General features: G+C 47.2%; 1 protein-coding gene and 1 non-coding gene across 8 annotated transcripts in view; one reads left to right on the top strand and one right to left on the bottom strand.

Annotated features, from left to right (window-relative positions):
* Positions 1-18,140, top strand: part of SH3TC2 (SH3 domain and tetratricopeptide repeats 2) — a 96,142-nt gene that overhangs the window by 57,487 nt on the left and 20,515 nt on the right. For 4 of the 7 annotated variants that reach the window (XM_059698843.1, XM_059698846.1, XM_059698847.1 and 1 more), the window contains 7 exons: positions 2,195-2,322; positions 5,079-5,184; positions 6,130-6,273; positions 8,185-8,386; positions 9,158-9,231; positions 12,177-12,372; positions 17,958-18,091. In XM_059698843.1, the coding sequence (XP_059554826.1) occupies positions 2,195-2,322; positions 5,079-5,184; positions 6,130-6,273; positions 8,185-8,386; positions 9,158-9,231; positions 12,177-12,372; positions 17,958-18,091 (984 nt within the window). Of the gene's footprint in view, positions 1-211; positions 1,204-2,194; positions 2,323-5,078; positions 5,185-6,129; positions 6,274-8,184; positions 8,387-9,157; positions 9,232-12,176; positions 12,373-17,957; positions 18,092-18,140 lie in introns of those variants that run through there. The other 3 variants (XM_059698849.1, XM_059698848.1, XM_059698844.1) reach the window with 3 other exon arrangements.
* LOC132236217 (U6 spliceosomal RNA) lies at positions 3,389-3,495 on the bottom strand. Its single transcript, XR_009453183.1, has one exon. It is a non-coding gene; the product is annotated as a U6 spliceosomal RNA (small nuclear RNA).

Here is an 18,140-nt window from a genome sequence, read left to right as displayed (position 1 = left end):
TCTGTCAAACTGCTTGGTTGGCAATAAGCAAAACCTTACCCTTCACTTCCTTCTTTTGTGTCAATCTGCTCGTCTGCCTGTCAGCTGGGGCCATGCCCGCCAAAAGCTGCATCCCCATCTGCTGTTTCATGAACACAATGGAGTCAGCATTTGCCTTATCTGTGCCCAAAGGCCAAGGCCAATGAACAAGGGGTATGTGTAGGTGAAACTTAGTCTACCGAGGCTGAACTTGTTCCTTTTTCAGTATTTTCTGCCAGGGCGCTGCTTCCAGGAAGGTCACGGGGAGAGAAGGGGGGCCTTGGCTCCCGCTGCCAACCTCTCCTTTATAAGGAAGAGTTGCAGACAGAATCAATCAGATACATGATTATGATTAAAAGGCCAGACAGAAATATGACAAAATGCACTTCGCCATGAACTAGAGTGGACTTGACTTCGCCCTGTCTGGTGACGCAGAGGGCACTGCAGGATCCCGCAGTGAGCCCAGAGGCTCCGCTCCGAATATTAGCTTTCACTGGCTGAGATCTCAAAAGCAGTTTGCTTATTTACATCCTGGTCTTTTGAGTTTCATATCCAGGGATGCATGGGCATGCGTGGCAAAGGGATTTATATAGAGGGGAGCTGTCAGTCACTAGGAGCCATTACCAGAGAGATTCCAGAGGGGAGTTTGGATTAGGTTTTGCAAGAACAGACAAGTTTGGTGAAAAGGAATCAGAGACTCAGAGTCAAGGTTAAATATAGGTGTGACAGATGAGGGCAGTGAGAGCAGTAATTGCTGGAGTACTGGGGTGGGCATGGGGATTTGTGAGGGGCAACAGCTAATGCTTAATGTGTTTGTGAACATTTAGAATGTACCAGGCACCAGACAAAGCCTCTATGTGCATTATCTTGTTTAGTAAGCCTCTGAAAACCCCTGTGGGACAGGTACTCTAACAGCCATTTTGCTAATGAGACAAGTCAAGCATAGGGAAGTAATTAACTGCTCAGGTGGTGCAGTTAGCAAGGGCAGAGCCAAGCCTTGAGCCCAGGTCTGTGTGACTCCTCCCCCCGGACATCCCCTCCTCCTAGAGATCCGTGTGCAGAGGGGCTGCCCGTCAGAGGGTGGACCTGGACTGCCAACGATGCAGGGCTTGGATGAGATTAGAACACAGGCCAGGGAGGAACGGGAGGCAACAATCATCCAACTGAAGTTCACGCCAATGCCAGGTAAGTTGCACATGTCATGTTGGAGCTGGTCTACAGCCACAGCACATTCAGGACTTCTGGGTTAAAGACAGGCCTCTCCACGGTCAGGGCCCAGGACTGCCCTGTGGACCCAGGCCTGTGTGATAGGGGCCATCTCTAATGTGCTTGGGGATTGCCGAGGTCCTGGCAAGTTTGGGCTGGAAGGGAGACTTCTGTGATTATCCAGTCCAGCACCTTCTGGGTTTATTGTGTTTGATGATTAGTAATGGCCTTTTTACTGATTCTCTAAAGAAGACACCTGGCAAAGTGCAGTTCTAAGATGAACCTCCTGAGTGTGGCCTTTCCTGACAACGCTGCCCAAAGGCACACCCACCTCCAAGGGCCCCCACTGGGTTTCCCTCTGTGTCCAGCACTTAAAACAGTGTCTGTCACAGTACTCAATGTGCCATTTGAGAAATTAAAGATAGATTGTAATAATCAACCAATTACCCAAAAACATTAATAAATGCTTATCAGAAAGAGACAGGTTAGAGACAACGTATGTGTGTATGTAAAATGTGTAAAGTATATCATATCTATTATAATCCATAAATGTGACATATGAATGCATTTTCCTAAATACACAAATAGTTAGAAACTTCCACAGGTTATCTGCAGGAGGAAGTATATGTCCTCGCTGGTTCTCCAGTGAATGCTTGATGTGCTTGGTGAACGTTCAGTGACAGTCTCAGCACTGCCACCTCAGTGCCAGGCAGCGTAGGAATAACCTGGCTCGCAGCAGAAATAACCAACCCAAGCGCACCAAGTCCCGGGATTCCCGGGCATCCGGACCTCAGCATTTCTTTCTGGGGGACAGTTTCAAGGAGGTGCTCCGAGCATCGTTAGGATCACCCGTAACCTCTAAGTAATGAGGGCAGCCCTGTAGGGTTTAGATGTGGGAAACACTGGTGCTTATCTAGTTCTTTCCTCCCTTTGCATTCCCGACCTCATCAGGCTCCGTGTTCTCTTTCAGACCTGACACTCTCCTTCAGTGTGAAGAGCCACTCCAGGAGGTGTGTAAATGGCCCCCTGCAGGAAGCAGCCAGGAGGCGGCTCTGGGCGCTGGAGAACGAGGACCAGGAGGTGCGTGCTCTGTTTAAGGTGAGCTTGGGCAGAGCGTAGGACTGCCCCGCCTGTGCATCCTCTGCTACAGGCTCCCAGCACCCGAGACAGCGCTGGGACTAAGTGGGCTCTGGAGAAAACATCTGGCTGAACAAATGAGGGACACATTCTCTGCTCAGCAGGAGGGCAGGAGCTCGGATTGGGGGAGCCCCTGGAGTTGCAGAGCCAAGGAATACTTCCTTTCAAATCTGCCATCCTTAGCTGTGTAACCTCTGTGGGATGGGAATCACTATACCTACCTTATTAAGTATACGTAAAAGAAAATTGGTGAACTTGAATTTTAGTATTTTTATTGTGCTAATATATATAAAACATACATTTCATTGAATTTAATCATTTGAAGCGTACAGTTCGGTGACATTAAGCACATTCACATTGCTGTGCTCCCCTCTCCACTGTCATTGCAGAACGTTTTCATCATCGCAAACTGAAACTGTACCCGCTAAGCAATAACTGCCCTCCATCCCCTTTCTCAGCCACTGCTAACCACTAAGTCTCCATTTTTTTTTTAAGTATCAAAATTGCCAATCAAGAATTAGTAACTATAAATATTAGAATTTGAGAAGGAAAAGGCAATAAGGTAAGTAAACCAATTTCTGATCTTCCATAGTGGGAAGATATTATCTTTGATTGTTAAACCCAGGGAGAAGAGTATGACCCAATTGCTTGCAGTTCAGGAGGCATTTACTGGGAGAGCTAAAGTCAAAATTGGTTAAAAGTTGTTGCAGTAGAGGTGGGGGAAGGAAAACAATACGTGACACAATAAACTTATGTCTAGTTATTTTTACAGGCTCCGCATTCATCTGATACATATTTAAAAGAGAAGTGTGCTTTATTACTCTGTCATGTAACCAATGATCACATCTGTGTTTTGGGGAGGAGTGAATGAGACAGTTCTGCAGAGAGCTGGGCACTGCGCTTAGGGGGGTGGAGGTGGTGGTGGGGTGCACTAAGTGCTCCATGCCTAGTAGATCACATAAACAATAGGGTGGTTTTGATTTTAAATTTTCAGAATTCAGGAACCATAGAGTTTCTTTCTTTTTAAAAAAATATGGAACACTTTACGAATTTGCATGTCATCCTTGCACAGGGGCCATGCTAATCTTCTCCGTATCGTTCCAATGTTAGTATATGTGCTGCCCAAGCGAGCAGTGTCTTTTAACCTAGGTCACTTTGGACACGGGCAAGAGCTGGGTTTGGCTGAGTGAGCGGGTCTGTGGGCTGAGGCTCCAGCAGGGCCAGCTTTCGGGGAAAGCTGAGGCCTGGAGTCATCTGGATCCAGGCAGGGTGCCACAGTGCACTTGCAGGTGACCTTGGGCGACCTGCTTAACCTGTCTCTCCCAGCCTCCTTGACTGTAAGACTGATAATCCCATTTTCCATTTAACCTGAAATGGCCTTTGATTATAAAACGCACCATTATTTTGTTTACCTCTAAGGATGAAAATAAATGCTGCCCATTAAGTATGATGTCATGCTTTCTTTCTTTTTTTAATATATTTTATTGACTTTTTATAGAGAGGGAGGGAGAGGGAGAGGGATAGAGAGTTAGAAACATTGATGAGAGAGAAACATCGATCAGCTGCTTCCTGCACACTCCCCACTGGGTATGTGCCCGAAACCAAGGTACATGCCCTTAACCGGAATTGAACCTGGGACCCTTGAGTCTGCAGGCCGATGCTCTATCCCCTGAGCCAAACCGGTTAGGGCGATGCCATGCTTTCTTATCTTTGGTGTCAGAAATGGTTAAATGTGTTAACAATGCATTTTAGAATGGATTAAGTACTGTAATTGTACTTTTCCCTGGGGTTAACTGTGGGAATTAAAGGAGGCATTGCTCATAAAGCACTTGGTGGAGTACTTGACAAATAGTAAGTTCTCTGTAGACCAATGTTTGCCCAGACCCCTGCCTTGAGTACTGGGCCCTTCATCCTGAGGACCTGGGCCTCGGGGCCTGCTACGGCAGACCAGGACTCTGGCTTTGCTGAGCGAGGGGCTCTTCCTTCGGGTCCTTCCATCCTCTTCTTTCCCCAAGCTTCTCCCAGGTCAGGGCTCCAGGGTTGATTAGTGATACGGGACCTAGCCTGGGGAGACAGGGACTTTCTGATCATCACTCGTAACAGTCAACTCCAGAGGCGTGGGCAAGCAACAGAGTCAGATTGCAGGGGAAAACCAAGTTTGGTCAGTGACTCAGGTATTAAAAGGGGGTGGGGGGAGCTTTCCAGCCTGCTCTCCCTCTGCTTGTGAACACATGACAGCAAGATCAACCTTTTTGGAGGGTAGTTGGCCAACTTTATAAAAATAATCAGTAGACATGGATTCATAATAAAAGGTGCCATCTTTGATTTATATCCCCTACCTCCCCCCCCCCCTACTTTAAAAAATCTTATTTACACAACAGGTAGCATTCGCTGCACTTGGTTCTACACCCTGGTGTTGTTTCTCTTGGTCACTGCCATTGTCCCATTTAGCAGGGTATATTCAGAGGCTGTATCAGTGCACAGAGAGTGTCTATTCTTTCTTGGCTGCGTGACATCACAAATCCCATTGTCTGAATGAACCATAATTCATTTTCACCAGTCTCTTCTGATGGACATTCAGGTTGTTTTCCTTTTTGTGTGTGTTTGATGTAAAATTCAGTGCCATGATTAAGAAACTGATACAAAGCATTTTGTACTCCTGTGGGCTTGTTAACAGGACACTGTCGCCTGGCTGACTCACCGTTCTCTTTGCTCAGGACCTCTCAGCCAGGTTGGTGGGCATCCAGTCCCAGCAGGCCCAGTTCCTCATCACCTTCAAGACCGTGGAGGAAATCTGGAAGTTCTCCACCTACCTGAGCTTAGGTACGGCAGGGAGCAGGTTGGGGGATGAGTGCCCACGCCACAGAGCCGCCCTGCTGCAGGGTTTGACGAGAAGAAATTGGTTTGGCTCAGAGCATTAAAAGAGGTAGAGCCCTAACATGGATGTTAATTTTGAAATATCACAGAATGCCTGAACTAAACCTAAAGCCAATGTTAACTGTTACTCTAAAATGCCGAACACAGCACTGCTTTGTATTCAGGGAGAGACTTCTTTATTAGACAGCCAGTCAACTGGCAGTAGTTACTGGTCGAGACTAAATTCAAAGTGCTGAGATAGATGTGAACTTGGTGGTTGACAAAAAGGAGCTGGTCTTGAGTAAGATCAGAGTAGCTCCTTAAAGTACTATCCATAATTGTTAGGATTCTGCAATTTGCATGGTTTCTGGTTGGATTTTAACAAAGGAGAGCTTACTGGGCCTGCATGGGGCGGAGGATCAGAGTGGGGACATTGAAAAAGTCCTGGCTCTTTTGTGGGCCATGGAGAACCCCCACCCCAGCCACTGTATCTCCAGGGGGACAGGAATGTGAGCCTCAGCTCAGGGGAACTTGAAGGGGGAGCCAGGAACCCCCCCCCCCCCCCCCCGCAGGCTCAGCATTGTCATCTTGGAGATTCCTCCGTGGCTACATTAGAAAAAGGTAATGGGGTTTGGTCATCTCACTATGCATTTATGGAGACCCATAACTATGTTGAAAATCGTAAATATCATTTAAAATGACTTGTATTTCCTAACAGATGCCGATAAGAATAAATTCATTCTAGAAATTGCTAAGCTACCAACATATGCTCTTCCAATTCCAGTGAAATGGGGATGAGTTGGGGACCAGAGCCTGGGAGGGACCTTGAGGAGGGGCTCGCTCACACTCCTCTGTGCTCAGCTGGTGGCCGCAGTCATGTTGCTCAGGACCCTTGTGGCCTTGCCTTCCTAGGCTACGTGTCTGCGTGTCTGGAGCATCTTCTCTTCGACCACAAGTACTGGCTCAACTGCGGATTGGTGGAGGACACAGAGGTCCAAGTGTCCGTGGATGATCAACACCTAGAGACAATATTCCTGGCACTCCTGACGCAGGAAGGTGAGCAGGAAGTAGGGGTGGGGGTCTTATCTGGATATTTATTTGCAAAGTCCCTGAAATGATCAGGATACAAAGGAGGCAAAAACGATTAAAATGTGGTAATATTTACAAATAAACCCACCTATTATAATATTACCCCAAATATCTCTCTCAGTTTAATGTTGCCATTACATGAGCAGGTTTGCTGGCCAGTCTCACTGATTCTGTCATGTTGGAACCACTTGGGGAGTTTTTATTTTATTTTATTACTTTTAAACTAGTGGCCCAGTGCATGGATTCGTGCATATTGAAAGGAAATTTCCCATTGTTTCATTTTGGATTTTAGCAACATCTATTTTAGCTTTAGGTGCAATATTATGAAGTTTAAAAACCACCACTACCAAGTCACCGCAGCTTCGGGGCCAACAGTGCCCCAGCAACAACATAACCCACAGCCGAACATGGAGTCCTGCGGCCCGTGAGGAATCAGGCTCCCTCCTCTCTGGTTCTGGGGTGCGTCACCCAAGAACTGCCACTGCCAAGTCACTGCAGCTCGGCAGCTCCTACATTGAGCATCTGTCCCCTGGTGGTCAATGTACGTCATATGTACCAGATGGTCAGATGATCACTTAGCCTTTTATATATAGAGATATTTTTATTGACTTTTAGAGAGAAGAAGGGAGAGGGAGAGGGAAACATCAATGTGAGAGCGAACATCAGTGGGCTGCCTCCTGCACATCCCCTACTGGGGATTGAGCCCAAATTCAGGTTTGTGCCCTAACAAGGAATCTAACCGGTGCACAGGATGACGCCCAACCAACTGAGCCACATGAGTCAGGGCATCTTGGGGGGTTTTTAGAAGATGCCCTTGCCAGGACTCCACCCAGGCTAGTGACATCTCCTGAGGTGGGGGCCCAGGCTTTGGTATAGCTTGAAAGTTGCCCACATAATTCCAATGTGCATCCAAGATTGAGAATCACTTTTCTAAACAAATGCTAGAATTTTATTGTATAATAAAATTGCAAATCTTGCAAAACCTAAAAGGTTTCGTGAGATCAAAGAAAGAGATGTTGAGGAACTGCTTGAAGCTCCCACCAATCTGTTTGCAAGGAAGGGTTGGATCAAGGCTCCACCTGACCGGTCGATAAGTGATGATGTCATAGAGACATTGAGAGCCAGATTTGCATAGAATCTTTTGCAAAATGATTCCCTTTGTGATTATATTGCACAAATCATATAAGAAGGAAAGAATGTCATACTGTGCTACTATAAACCTACTTGGAGAAATTATATTAATTTGAATTAACATAATTTATTCTACGCTGGTCCTAAGGTTAAACATGAGGTCGTAGTTATAACTGAAGTTCTGTTAAATATATGTTCATAAGTTTTTGTTTCATTCTTTTTCAAGGTGAAGTGCCAATTAAACCTTAGTCTCATGAATTACTCAGAACTTACAGTTTCTATTTTTTTATTTAAATATTTTTATTGATTTCTAGATATAGAGAAAGGGAGAGGGAGAGAGAGAGAAAAAAAAATTGATGTTCGAGGGAAGCATGGACTGGCTGTCTCCTGCACACCCCCTGTTGGGGATCAAGCCAGAAACCTGGGCACATGCCCTGACTGGGAATTAAACTGGCAACCTTTTGGCACACAGGAGGATACCAACCAACCGAGCCACACTGGCCAGGCTTTCAGTGTCTGTTTTAAGTGAATTCCTCTTAGTGGCTTTCTTTCTGATACCAGTTTTCTGGGATCACAAGGATCTCCTGCAGTGGCCTCTCCCCCCCCCCCCCCCCTCCCCTTGACCAACTGTGTGCTTTTCTCCCAGAAAGAGAAGTGTCTGGGCCATGGAGAGAGACGTGACATAGTGTGATAACCCCTTTCCGCTTCCTGCGACTCCTCGGAAGGGCTTTTTCTCATTATCTGCAGGTCACTTCTTCTGCAGAGCCACGTGTGCCGTGGCTCAGCCAGCTGAGCAGGAAGGCGAGTGTCTGACACTCGGCGAGGGCGAGCTGATCTCGGTGAAAACAGCTGACGGCGGGTCCGAGTGCGAAGGCATGTCCCTGGTGACGGGTCAGCGGGGCCTGGTGCCGGTGTCAGCCCTAGAACCTCTGCCGCTCCCTTTCCACCAGTGAGTAGCCTCCGGCCTCCTGGGAGAGGGTCCCAGAGCACACCCGGGTCTTTGCGGAACGGAGCAGGCATGCGGGCTTCCGTGCTGCCAGGGAGGGAACACAATCTAGGTGGCTTTTTCTCTTTTATTTTTTGTAACAGTCAAGGTTTGCACAATTTGATGGCATCGGAGACAACTCTCAATGTCAGATGGGCATTGTACCTAAAGGGTAGTATTCTATCTGATCTCCACTGTGGTATTTCTCAATGTGGGGGATGGGGACTATTTGTATCATAATCTCCTGGGGATTTTACTATAAATTTAGACCCCCTAGCCCTCCTCAAACTCTCTTGGGGTTGGACCTAGGAACCTGAAGTTGGTATAAGCTCCCCTTAAGCACAGGGGGATGTTTTTTCACACTAAAATGTGGGAATCCTTGCTGGAGGATACTGTGAACTCAAACATATATTGTGGCAACAAACATTACCCAGGCCGGGGACCGGTGTGCAGCTCTGGCAGAGAACCTGGTGGTGAGAATGGAAAGGCATCAGCTGTTAGTTATTGAACTGACACACTAACTGCAGAGCCGGCAAACGTGCCCGGCAGGCTGACCCCTCTCCTTCGCACAGTGCCCGTACAAAGTGAGTGCTCAGTAATGCCTGCCAGCCCCGGGCCAAGTCATAACCACCACACATCATCGCGACCATCGCTATTGTTTTAATGGACTGTTTCGCTCTCTGCTCTGATTTTTTTTGAAATCCACATTTGCAAACCCTGTGTTTCCATTGGCAGATGGTTCCTGAAGAATTATCCGGGAAGCTGTGGCTTTCCCAGAAAGAGGGATTGGACGGGCTCCTATCAGATTGGTACGGCTGAGTTGAAGAGAGTTGTCAGGGAGATAACGTTGCCCTAATTTCATCTGCAGGTTTGGAGTCAGTAGATCTGAATTCCTGTCTCGCCCCAGCTGCTGACTGGATTCGGGGAAGCCAGTTACTGTCTGTACAGGTGTCCCCTCACCTGTACAACGAGGGGTCTCCATCCAGGCCTGCAGATGCAGGTGCCTGTAGGAGCAGGCAGAGCGCACATGCGTGAGGGCCTGGATGAAAGATGGTGGGGAATGATAGGGAGCTTAGGGATTTAAAGACCTGGGGGAAAACAGGCTGCTTGCTTTCGTTTTTAAAAATTGAATGTATTGGGGTGACATTGTTAATCAAATTATATAGGTTCCAGGTATAGTGTATTGTGTATGGACCACTCCAAGTCTTCTTCCATCACCATTATCCCCCCTTTACCTTCTTCTACTCCCCCAACCCCTTTCCCTTTGGCAATCATGATGCCAGTGTCTGTGTCCATGAGTCTTTCTTTTTTATCTTTGCTTAATCCCTTCACCCTTCTCACCCAGCCTCAGCCCCCCCCCCCACCCCCAACAGCTGTCAGCCTGTACCCATAGTTTATTTTGCTCATTAGGTTCCACGTATAATTAAGATCATATGGTACTTGTCTTCCTCTGACTGGCTTGTTTCACTCAGCAGAATAATCTCCAGATCCATCTATGTTCCTTGCAGCGTTACTTACAATGGCCAAGATTTGGCAGCAGCCCAAGTGCCTATTGTTAGATGAGTGGATAAAAAAGCTGTGGTACATTTACATAATGGAATACTACTCATCCATAAAAAAGAAGGAAATCTTACCTTTTGCAGCAGGCTGTCTGATTTCAATCTCTGGTCAAAAAGTTTTTAATTTCCCCTAAAGATTTGTGAAATTAATCTTGAATTTAGGAAGAGTAAGAATGCCTAGCACTTAGTGGGTAACTAGTAACTATTTTTTGCATAAACAAAATACACATACACATATGTACACATACATTTTAGGCAATCTGTATCTGTATGTATGTGTATATCTATGTGTGTATATGTATGTGTCTAGTGGATAATAAACTTTAATGTTTGCTAGATACCTAGAATATAAATTCCTTTCATCTTCATCCTTAGAGTACCTCCCCCCACCCCCCACCCCCCACCCCCCACCCCCAGAAAAAAGTAAAATTTTGTAAGTTGTAAGCCTGAATGATACTTACAAAAAAAGAAATAGTGGGAATTATGGAACCCAGATATTAAATCTAATCTGCGATGGCCATAAACAAGGTTTTTGACTATCTGGGGCCATCTAGCCTTGTAGTTAGTTATGAGCATGGGGCTGTGAGTTCTGTTCTGGGTTCAAATTCTGACTCCACAACTTAAAGCCAGTGTGACCTCGGTCAATTCACAGGCCCTCATTATGCTAAACTGTCTCGTTCATAAGTTTTACCATAAACCCCACAAATGGGTGGAAATTTCTGATCTTGAAGACATTGTCAATGGAAACTTGGGCCAAAAATGTCGGGGGGGAAAGCCAGTAGCTTTAGCAGAGCAGCTGAAAGAAATATGGAAACCAAGGCACATAGAAAACCATGCTGTCAGTCAGAGGAGAATCAGCAGAAAGCAGGGTCACCCGCAGTGGAGGGACCCGGCTTCTCACGCACTGTTCTTGTGCTTCTCTGGGCCCCCACTTCCTAACGCATACAAAGAGGGTTCCGGTCGTCGCTCTGGGGTTCCTGCGGAGATCTGAGAAAACGGACACAAAAGGGCTTTGCAGATGGACAGTACATGCTCATAAATACGTCATTGCTCGGTCCTCGCTGGGCAATTCATCAAGCTGGGCAACGACCACAGTCTGAAGGGGGGACTTCGTGATCCCTCTAAGCCCGTGGTCGGCAAACTGCGGCTCGCGAGCCACATGCGGCTCTTTGGCCCCTTGAGTGTGGCTCTTCCACAAAATACCACGTGCGGGTGCGCATGTACAGTGCGATTGAAACTTTGTGTCCCATGCGCAGAAGTCGGTATTTTGTGGAAGAGCCAGTATTTTGTGGAAGAGCCACACTCAAGAGCCGCATGTGGCTCTCGAGCCGCGGTTTGCCGACCACTGCTAAGCCATTGGCAGTTTTCTGTTCACCAGTGATAGGGGCTGACAGTGGTTGCGGGTTGACTGGGCACCAGTCATCGTGACTCTTCCCAGTATTCGTAAGAGACAGGCATTCTTGCCGCTCCCATTTTACAGCTGGGGAGGCGGGGGGCCACAGGGGCCACAGAACTTGGGGGGAAGGAGGAGATCCTACAGTGGCTCTCACCCTGGTCTGTAGAGTCGCGCCCACCACGATGACATGTTCACACGATGCTGGCACACAGGCGGTGGACAGTATAGTGCAGTGATGGCAAACCTATGACACCTCTGACATGCGAACTCATTTTTTGGCTGATTTTTCTTTGTTAAATGGCATTTAAATATATAAAATAAATATCAAAAATATAAATCTTTGTTTTACTATGGTTGCAAATATCAAAAAATTTCTATATGTGACACGGCACCAGACTTAAGTTAGGGTTTTTCAAAATGCTGACACGCCAAGCTCACAAGGTTCGCCATCACTGGTCTAGTGAGCTTCGCGGTTTCCCACAAGTGAACTTTACTCAGAGTTCGGGTACATCCAGATTCTGAGATTATCTTGGCTCCGTGTGTTCAAACATCTTTTCTTTATAAAGTGATGGCGAAAGTGCTTGGCTGTTCCTTTTGTTGAATGTCCTAGTTTGGCAAAATGAAAAGCCAACTGCCCTATGTCATTCCTGTGAGTTTCTTTTTTTGGGGGGGGGGGGAATTTTACTGGTCCTTGAAGTTCTAAAGTATGGAACCCCTCCCTTCACATTGCATTGGAAGCTAGTGGAAGGCTCGGCTGTTTCTGCCGCACTTAGCTGACCTGGGTGCTGTCTCCCCGCAGGCAGAGGAAAATGTAAGGCCTGGAAGGACTACGAGAGGGAAGAAAAGGACGAACTGAACCTCCGCCAGGGAGAAAGCATCGAGATCGTGGGCTTTGTCATACCTGGGCTTCAGTGGTTCATCGGGAAGTCGGCGTGCTCCGGAGAAGTGGGCTTTGTCCCCACCAGGAACATAGATCCCGACTCTTACTCCCCAACGTGAGTGTGACAGAGAGACCCCTGCTTCGCCCTGGAGCTGGGCCACCTTCCTCAGGAGCCCCCCATCCTGAGCAGGGTTGCAGATGAGCTTCAGTTCCCTGGAAACACGCAGCCAGAGGAGCACACTGACAGGCAGGGCGACACAGGAGTGACAGGAAGGAGGGGGCGACTGATCGGGAGAGAGTCAGTTCAGGTGCTTTCAACAGCTGGTCCCTGGGGCTTCCCTCTGTGCAAGGAGAAAGGCCTGCTAAGGGCCCTGAGGGTGCAGTATTGGTCCTTGTATTCGGCCACGTATCGGATCTAATCGAGGGGCCCCATCAAGAGATGTGCACTCCCAGGGGCCTATAGTTTACAGCTTGGTCAGTGGAGAGTCCTCCATGTAGGTCTGCCTGCTGACAGTGTCACGTGTGACGTTGGTGTTGGGCCGGACTGTGGAATGCATCTTTTACTCCTTCCTGCCTTCGGTCCACAGGGCTGGGCTGGGTGCAGCTGGCCAGCCTGCTCCCCCACTGCCTGCCCAGGCTCTCTGGGGCAGCTTCCTGCACGGGGACAGGAAACGGTAGGAAGCCTGGGCCCAGGAAGTGAGAGGGAACGCAGTTGGCTGCTATCAGAGACTGCACACCAGGAAGACATGGCCCACGTCTCCGCTCTGAGCACTCAGACTGGGTCCCCCTGTTTTGTGGGAAAGAGCCCCGGGGAGAGTGGATCCAGGGCAGAGCTCTCTCAAAGCCCTGTCTTTTGTGGGAGAGGAGACAGAAGGTCATTTTCCCTGCGCAGAAATGTGGGATCCCAAGGAACTCTAGACCAGACAGATCAGCCACTGAGCTCCTGCAGCAGGTGGAGTGCTCTGGGCGTCTGCAAGGAGGAAAGGGTAGCAAGAGAACTTTCATGGACAAGGTGACATTTGAGTTCAGTTCTGCACGATGTAAGACATCTCAGCAGATGTAAATGGGGAGAGGAGGTGGCAGGTGGCAAAGAGAGGGGATGTGGCGGAACGACTCCTGTCCTGGGAGAGGCAGATTACCAGGAGGGCACTGGTGCCGCCACGGTTTCACGGGCCGTCATGGGGAAGGCTAGCAATGCTGGGCCAGCCTGTCTTTCACCTGGCAGGGAATGGGGAGCCACTGAGAATATCTGATGTGCTGCGACTGGAACTTCTCTCTAGGAAGCTGACCTTGGCTTTGGGTGAGGCGTGCATGGGCGGGGAGGACCTGTGACCAGGGAGAAGGCAGAGGCTGGTGGCCCTTGGGAAGGGGCGGGGGTATAGAGAGGAGAGGGCACTGCTAAGGACCAACTGTGTCCAACCCTTCAAGGTTCTATCTTATTGGTCTGGGTGGAGCCTGGGCAGCTTTGGTTATGAAAGTGCTTCAGGTGGGGCCAGTGTGCGGCCAAGGTGAGACCGCTGGGCAAACCACCCTCATTTTACGGTGGGGGAAGTGAAGGCCCAAGAGTGAGAGGGCTGGACTCAGGGCCTTGGGTCTGGAACCCCAGAATCCTGGCATTAAATCCAATGAGTGTTTCCACCAAGGTCTGTTACAGAGCAGAGGAAAGTAGCATAGGAGACGGGGGAGCCTGCTGAGAGGGAAGGACCAGCCACAGGGGAGGGTGTGTGTGTGATGCTTAACACGATTGAAGGCCTTTGGGATTGGTCACTAGCAGGTCACTGGTCATTGCGAGGTCACTGGTCATGGGAGACAGCGTAGCTTAGCAATCAAGACTTTCAGAGCCAAACCGCTAGAAAGGCATTCAGGGCCATGCGAGCTCCGCCTGTCTCCATGCGCTGACCCGTTGTGACTGTTGGGATGTGGACTTGTCTCTCTACGCATCAGTTCTGTCATCTGTAAATTGCTTACAGTGATCATGTTTTTTCATAGGATTGGCATGAGTTGAAATGAGTTCATACATGTCAGGTACTTAGGGTGGTGCCTGACACTGTGTGTGTGTGTGTGTGTATGTGTGTGTGTGTGTGGTGAATGTGTTAGAGCTTATTATTGCTGTGACTGTTGTGGGTGGTAACCTTTGAGAGACAGTTTTAATAGGAGATTGTGGGCAAATGTCAGATTTGATAAATTATATCTGGACTTCACCTCATACCTTGTCCCAAATGACAATGACACAGTGCCACGAAATTCATGTTTCCCGTTTTAGCTGCTCAGTTGTCGGGGATACACTCTCACCCTGGAGAACATCAGCCCCTGTACCACAGTGGTGGCATGAGACCTTCTCCTTATTTCCACAGTGTCCTCTGTTGTCCTACACCTGTCAGGTTGTGAGACCCAATGCTGCAGAGACTGCACACGTGGTAGGGAAAGGGAAAATGAGCCAGGAGACGGGGAGGGGTGCAAGGAGGGGAGGAGAGGGGAACTGGCTCATTGCATCCCCACAAGGCACTCTCTGGATTACAGACCTTCCTGAAGCAGCAGTCAGGAGGACCCCACAAACATCCTGGACACAAGCAGCAGCCAGGGGTGGAAGTCCTGGGAATCATTCCTGTGGGCTGTGCTGGTGTTTGGCCACTGGGTGTCACTCTTAGCCCATGTTTGTTTGGTGTCAGGTTTCTGAAGATGGTCCATCATTTGCTGAAGTCTCCATCCTCTTCCTACCTGTTCCCCCACTGTCTGGTATACTACTCCCTAGTGTGTGTGTGTGTGTGTGTGTGTGTGTGTGTGTGTGTGTGTGTGTGTATGTATGTGTTAATTAATTAATTTATCAATCAAAGCTGTTTTTTTCGGAGTCAGATTTGCTGTCTGACACGTGGGAAAGGGATTGTGCTTGTCCACAGGAGCAGATATGTGGTTTTCCTCCTTTAAAGCACAGATTTCAATACCAGCTCCCCAGTTCACAGCAACAGCAGCTGGAAGACAAGTTCTTATGACTGGCAGGCATTCCAGTCCGTCTTTGCATTTGGCCAGAGCGGCTTCAGGGATCTCAGAGCTTTTGAGAATGACAGAACTCCACATCCTTCCTTTAAAAAATAATATGATTTTGTTTTTAAATCGACCTCTGTGTGTGTGTGTGTGTTTTAAAGAAACATATCTTTAGATCTAACTGAAGACGCCTTTTCCCTTCCCACTCTCATCCTCTGGTCAGATCCCCACCCCAGAGGCAAACTCTATTTGAAGGTGATACATATGTTTCCATTCCTTAGTCTGAGACATTTTAAAATTAGGCATTTGTTCATAAGCAAGCATTCTTTGGTTCTGTGTAATTAAAAGTTTATATAAAATTATTTTTTTCCTGTAGCTGGCTTTTTTCTCAAATGACTTTGTAAATTTAGGATGTATTCCCATTGTAATAGATATAGTTCATTTTAATACTGTTACTTAAAGGAAATTTATATACTTAAATGCCTAAATTTAAAAATAAATTTAAATAAAGATTGTCCGGCCAGTGTGGCTCAGTGGTTGAGTGTCAACCCATTAACCAAGAGGTCCCTGGTTCAAATCCTAGTCAGAGCACATGCCTGGGTTGTGGGCTCAATCCCAGTAGGGGGCGTGCAGGAGGCAGATGATTGATATTTCTCATCAATGGTTCCACCTCTCTATCTCTCGCTCTAAAAAAATCAATGAAAGCTCCTCTCATCCCCCTCCATGCTGGAAACCACTCTTAGAGTTTGCCTACCTTCTTGGCCTCTCCAAATACCTGGGCCTCAGGTCATAAGCAGATCAGCCATGAGGCAGTGGATGCTGAGACAGGAGCCCTCAACTTCGGTCTCAGCTTTCCCACTTTCTAGCTGTGTCCTTCTGAACCTTTCTGAATCTTTATCCCCAAATATGGATAAAAGTATCTACATCACAGGGCCGTTAGGAAGGGCAAATGAAATAGTAAATTCAGGAATCCTTTGTAAAATGTAAGAGTTCTACAGAAATTGGGATGGTATAATTCTTTTTATCTCAAATAGGTTTAGTCATAGGTTTCCATCAGATGCTCTTTTGAGAATGAGCATTCTCATAGAGAATCAGAGGCCAGGCCAGAGAGACGGCGCATCAGCAAGTGTCGTGGGAAGAACCCTGGGCCAGGTGTCAGGACACAGCTTTAATGCCAGTTCTGCACTAATTAGTGTGTGGCCTTGAGCAGTTCATGTTAGCTGCTGGTTTCCTCATCACTGGCTTTCAGACGGCACCTATCTGAGCCATGGGGACAAAGGGTAGGTGCTTCATAGGGCAGATGTGTATCTTAAATGACATAACAGTGTCCAATTGATAATAAGCAACCCCAAATTATTGGCTGTTATGAACTCTTAGGATTCCAGGTTATTTCTGTTTAAAATTGGATTCTGCGGTTAAAAAAACAACTTTATAAGTACAACATCTTAGCAAGTGTTCAGATAGATACTGGATTGAACACTTTCTAAGGCACCTCTAGTTTTCAAATTCTTTGAGTCTAAGACAAATCTCTAATAAGCGAGTTTGTTTTATAAGACAGGGTGAATATAAAAATCCTTATTATTTATAACTAGTGGCCTGGTGCACAAAATTCGTGCACATTAAAAGGGAATTAATTAGAGGAAATATTTTAATATTGCTATTTGCCCTTTCTCTATAATAGAAGTGTCAGAGATGAAAGAAAATTAGTAAAATGTATATGAAAATAATATATAAATTTATTAATAAATAAACAATAACAGCGTCATGTCCCTGGACAATGCCGGGTGGGGGGCGCAGCCTCATGTCCCCCGGCCTCGCTGCACATGCAGCCCCACTCACCCGCGCCTTCCACGTATGCAGCCTCCTGCTGATCGGTCGTTACAGCATGAGAGCATCACAACCATTTGCATATTAGCCTTTTATTATATAAGATTATTTCTTCCAGCCCCCGGCCCTTTTTCTACCCACTTCTACTCTTTAGCATTTTATTTCTCTCTCGATGCTACGTGACACTGTTGTTCTGTGCCACGGAATCTGATGTTAGCAGTTGGAAAAGGTCCCTTCTGACCATAGCCATGCTTTCTTCATTGTCCCTGTAGATCAGTGATGGCGAACCTTTTGAGCTCGGCATGTCAGCATTTTGAAACACCCTAACTTAACTCTGGTGCCGTGTCACATATAGAAATTTTTTGATATTTGCAGCCATAGTAAAACAAAGACTTATATTTTTGATATTTATTTTATATATTTAAATGCCATTTAGCAAAGAAAAATCAACCCAAAAAATGAGTTCGTGTGTCACCTCTGACACACGTGTCATAGATTCACCATCACTGCTCTAGATTGTGTCACCTGTCCCTAGCGTTTTCTTACAATAACCTAACAAAGAAACTTCTTTTAATGAAGAACTCCTTTCCAACCCTTACAATCAGGAAAACCAATTCCTGTTTCTGCCATTAAAAATAGGCACCACATGGTCTTGAAGAAAGGGAAGGAGTCGAGAGAAGGGCTTTGTTTTTCTTGGGGGATGGAGTTTTAACAGCCTTCTTCTCAGCCATAAATTAATACACTGTACAACAGCGAGGCAGAGTCTGATTTTAGCTGTGGCACATGGGTGATGGCTTCTCATGTCCTTCATTACATCCTCACAGAGAGGGAGAAGGAGTCATGCCTGGAACCTCTCACTGATCTGTGTCCATGTCTTTTGTCTCAATACAGGAGCAAGAACTCCGCCTTTTTCAGTGATGAGGAGAGATGCTCTCTGGGAGTCCTGGGAAGTGACGGGAAAGCTGAGAGCACCAGCTTCGTTCACGCGCTTGCTCAAACTGACATAACGTCTGTCTACCGGCTTAGTGAGTGTCTGCTCCTCCAACCCCTGGGAAAGCCCAGGCTCCTCAAGAT

This window comes from Myotis daubentonii, chromosome 5 (genome assembly GCF_963259705.1).
Source record: "Myotis daubentonii chromosome 5, mMyoDau2.1, whole genome shotgun sequence".
Classification (NCBI taxonomy): Eukaryota; Metazoa; Chordata; class Mammalia; order Chiroptera; family Vespertilionidae; genus Myotis; species Myotis daubentonii.
This window is presented reverse-complemented; position numbering and strand designations above follow the sequence as displayed.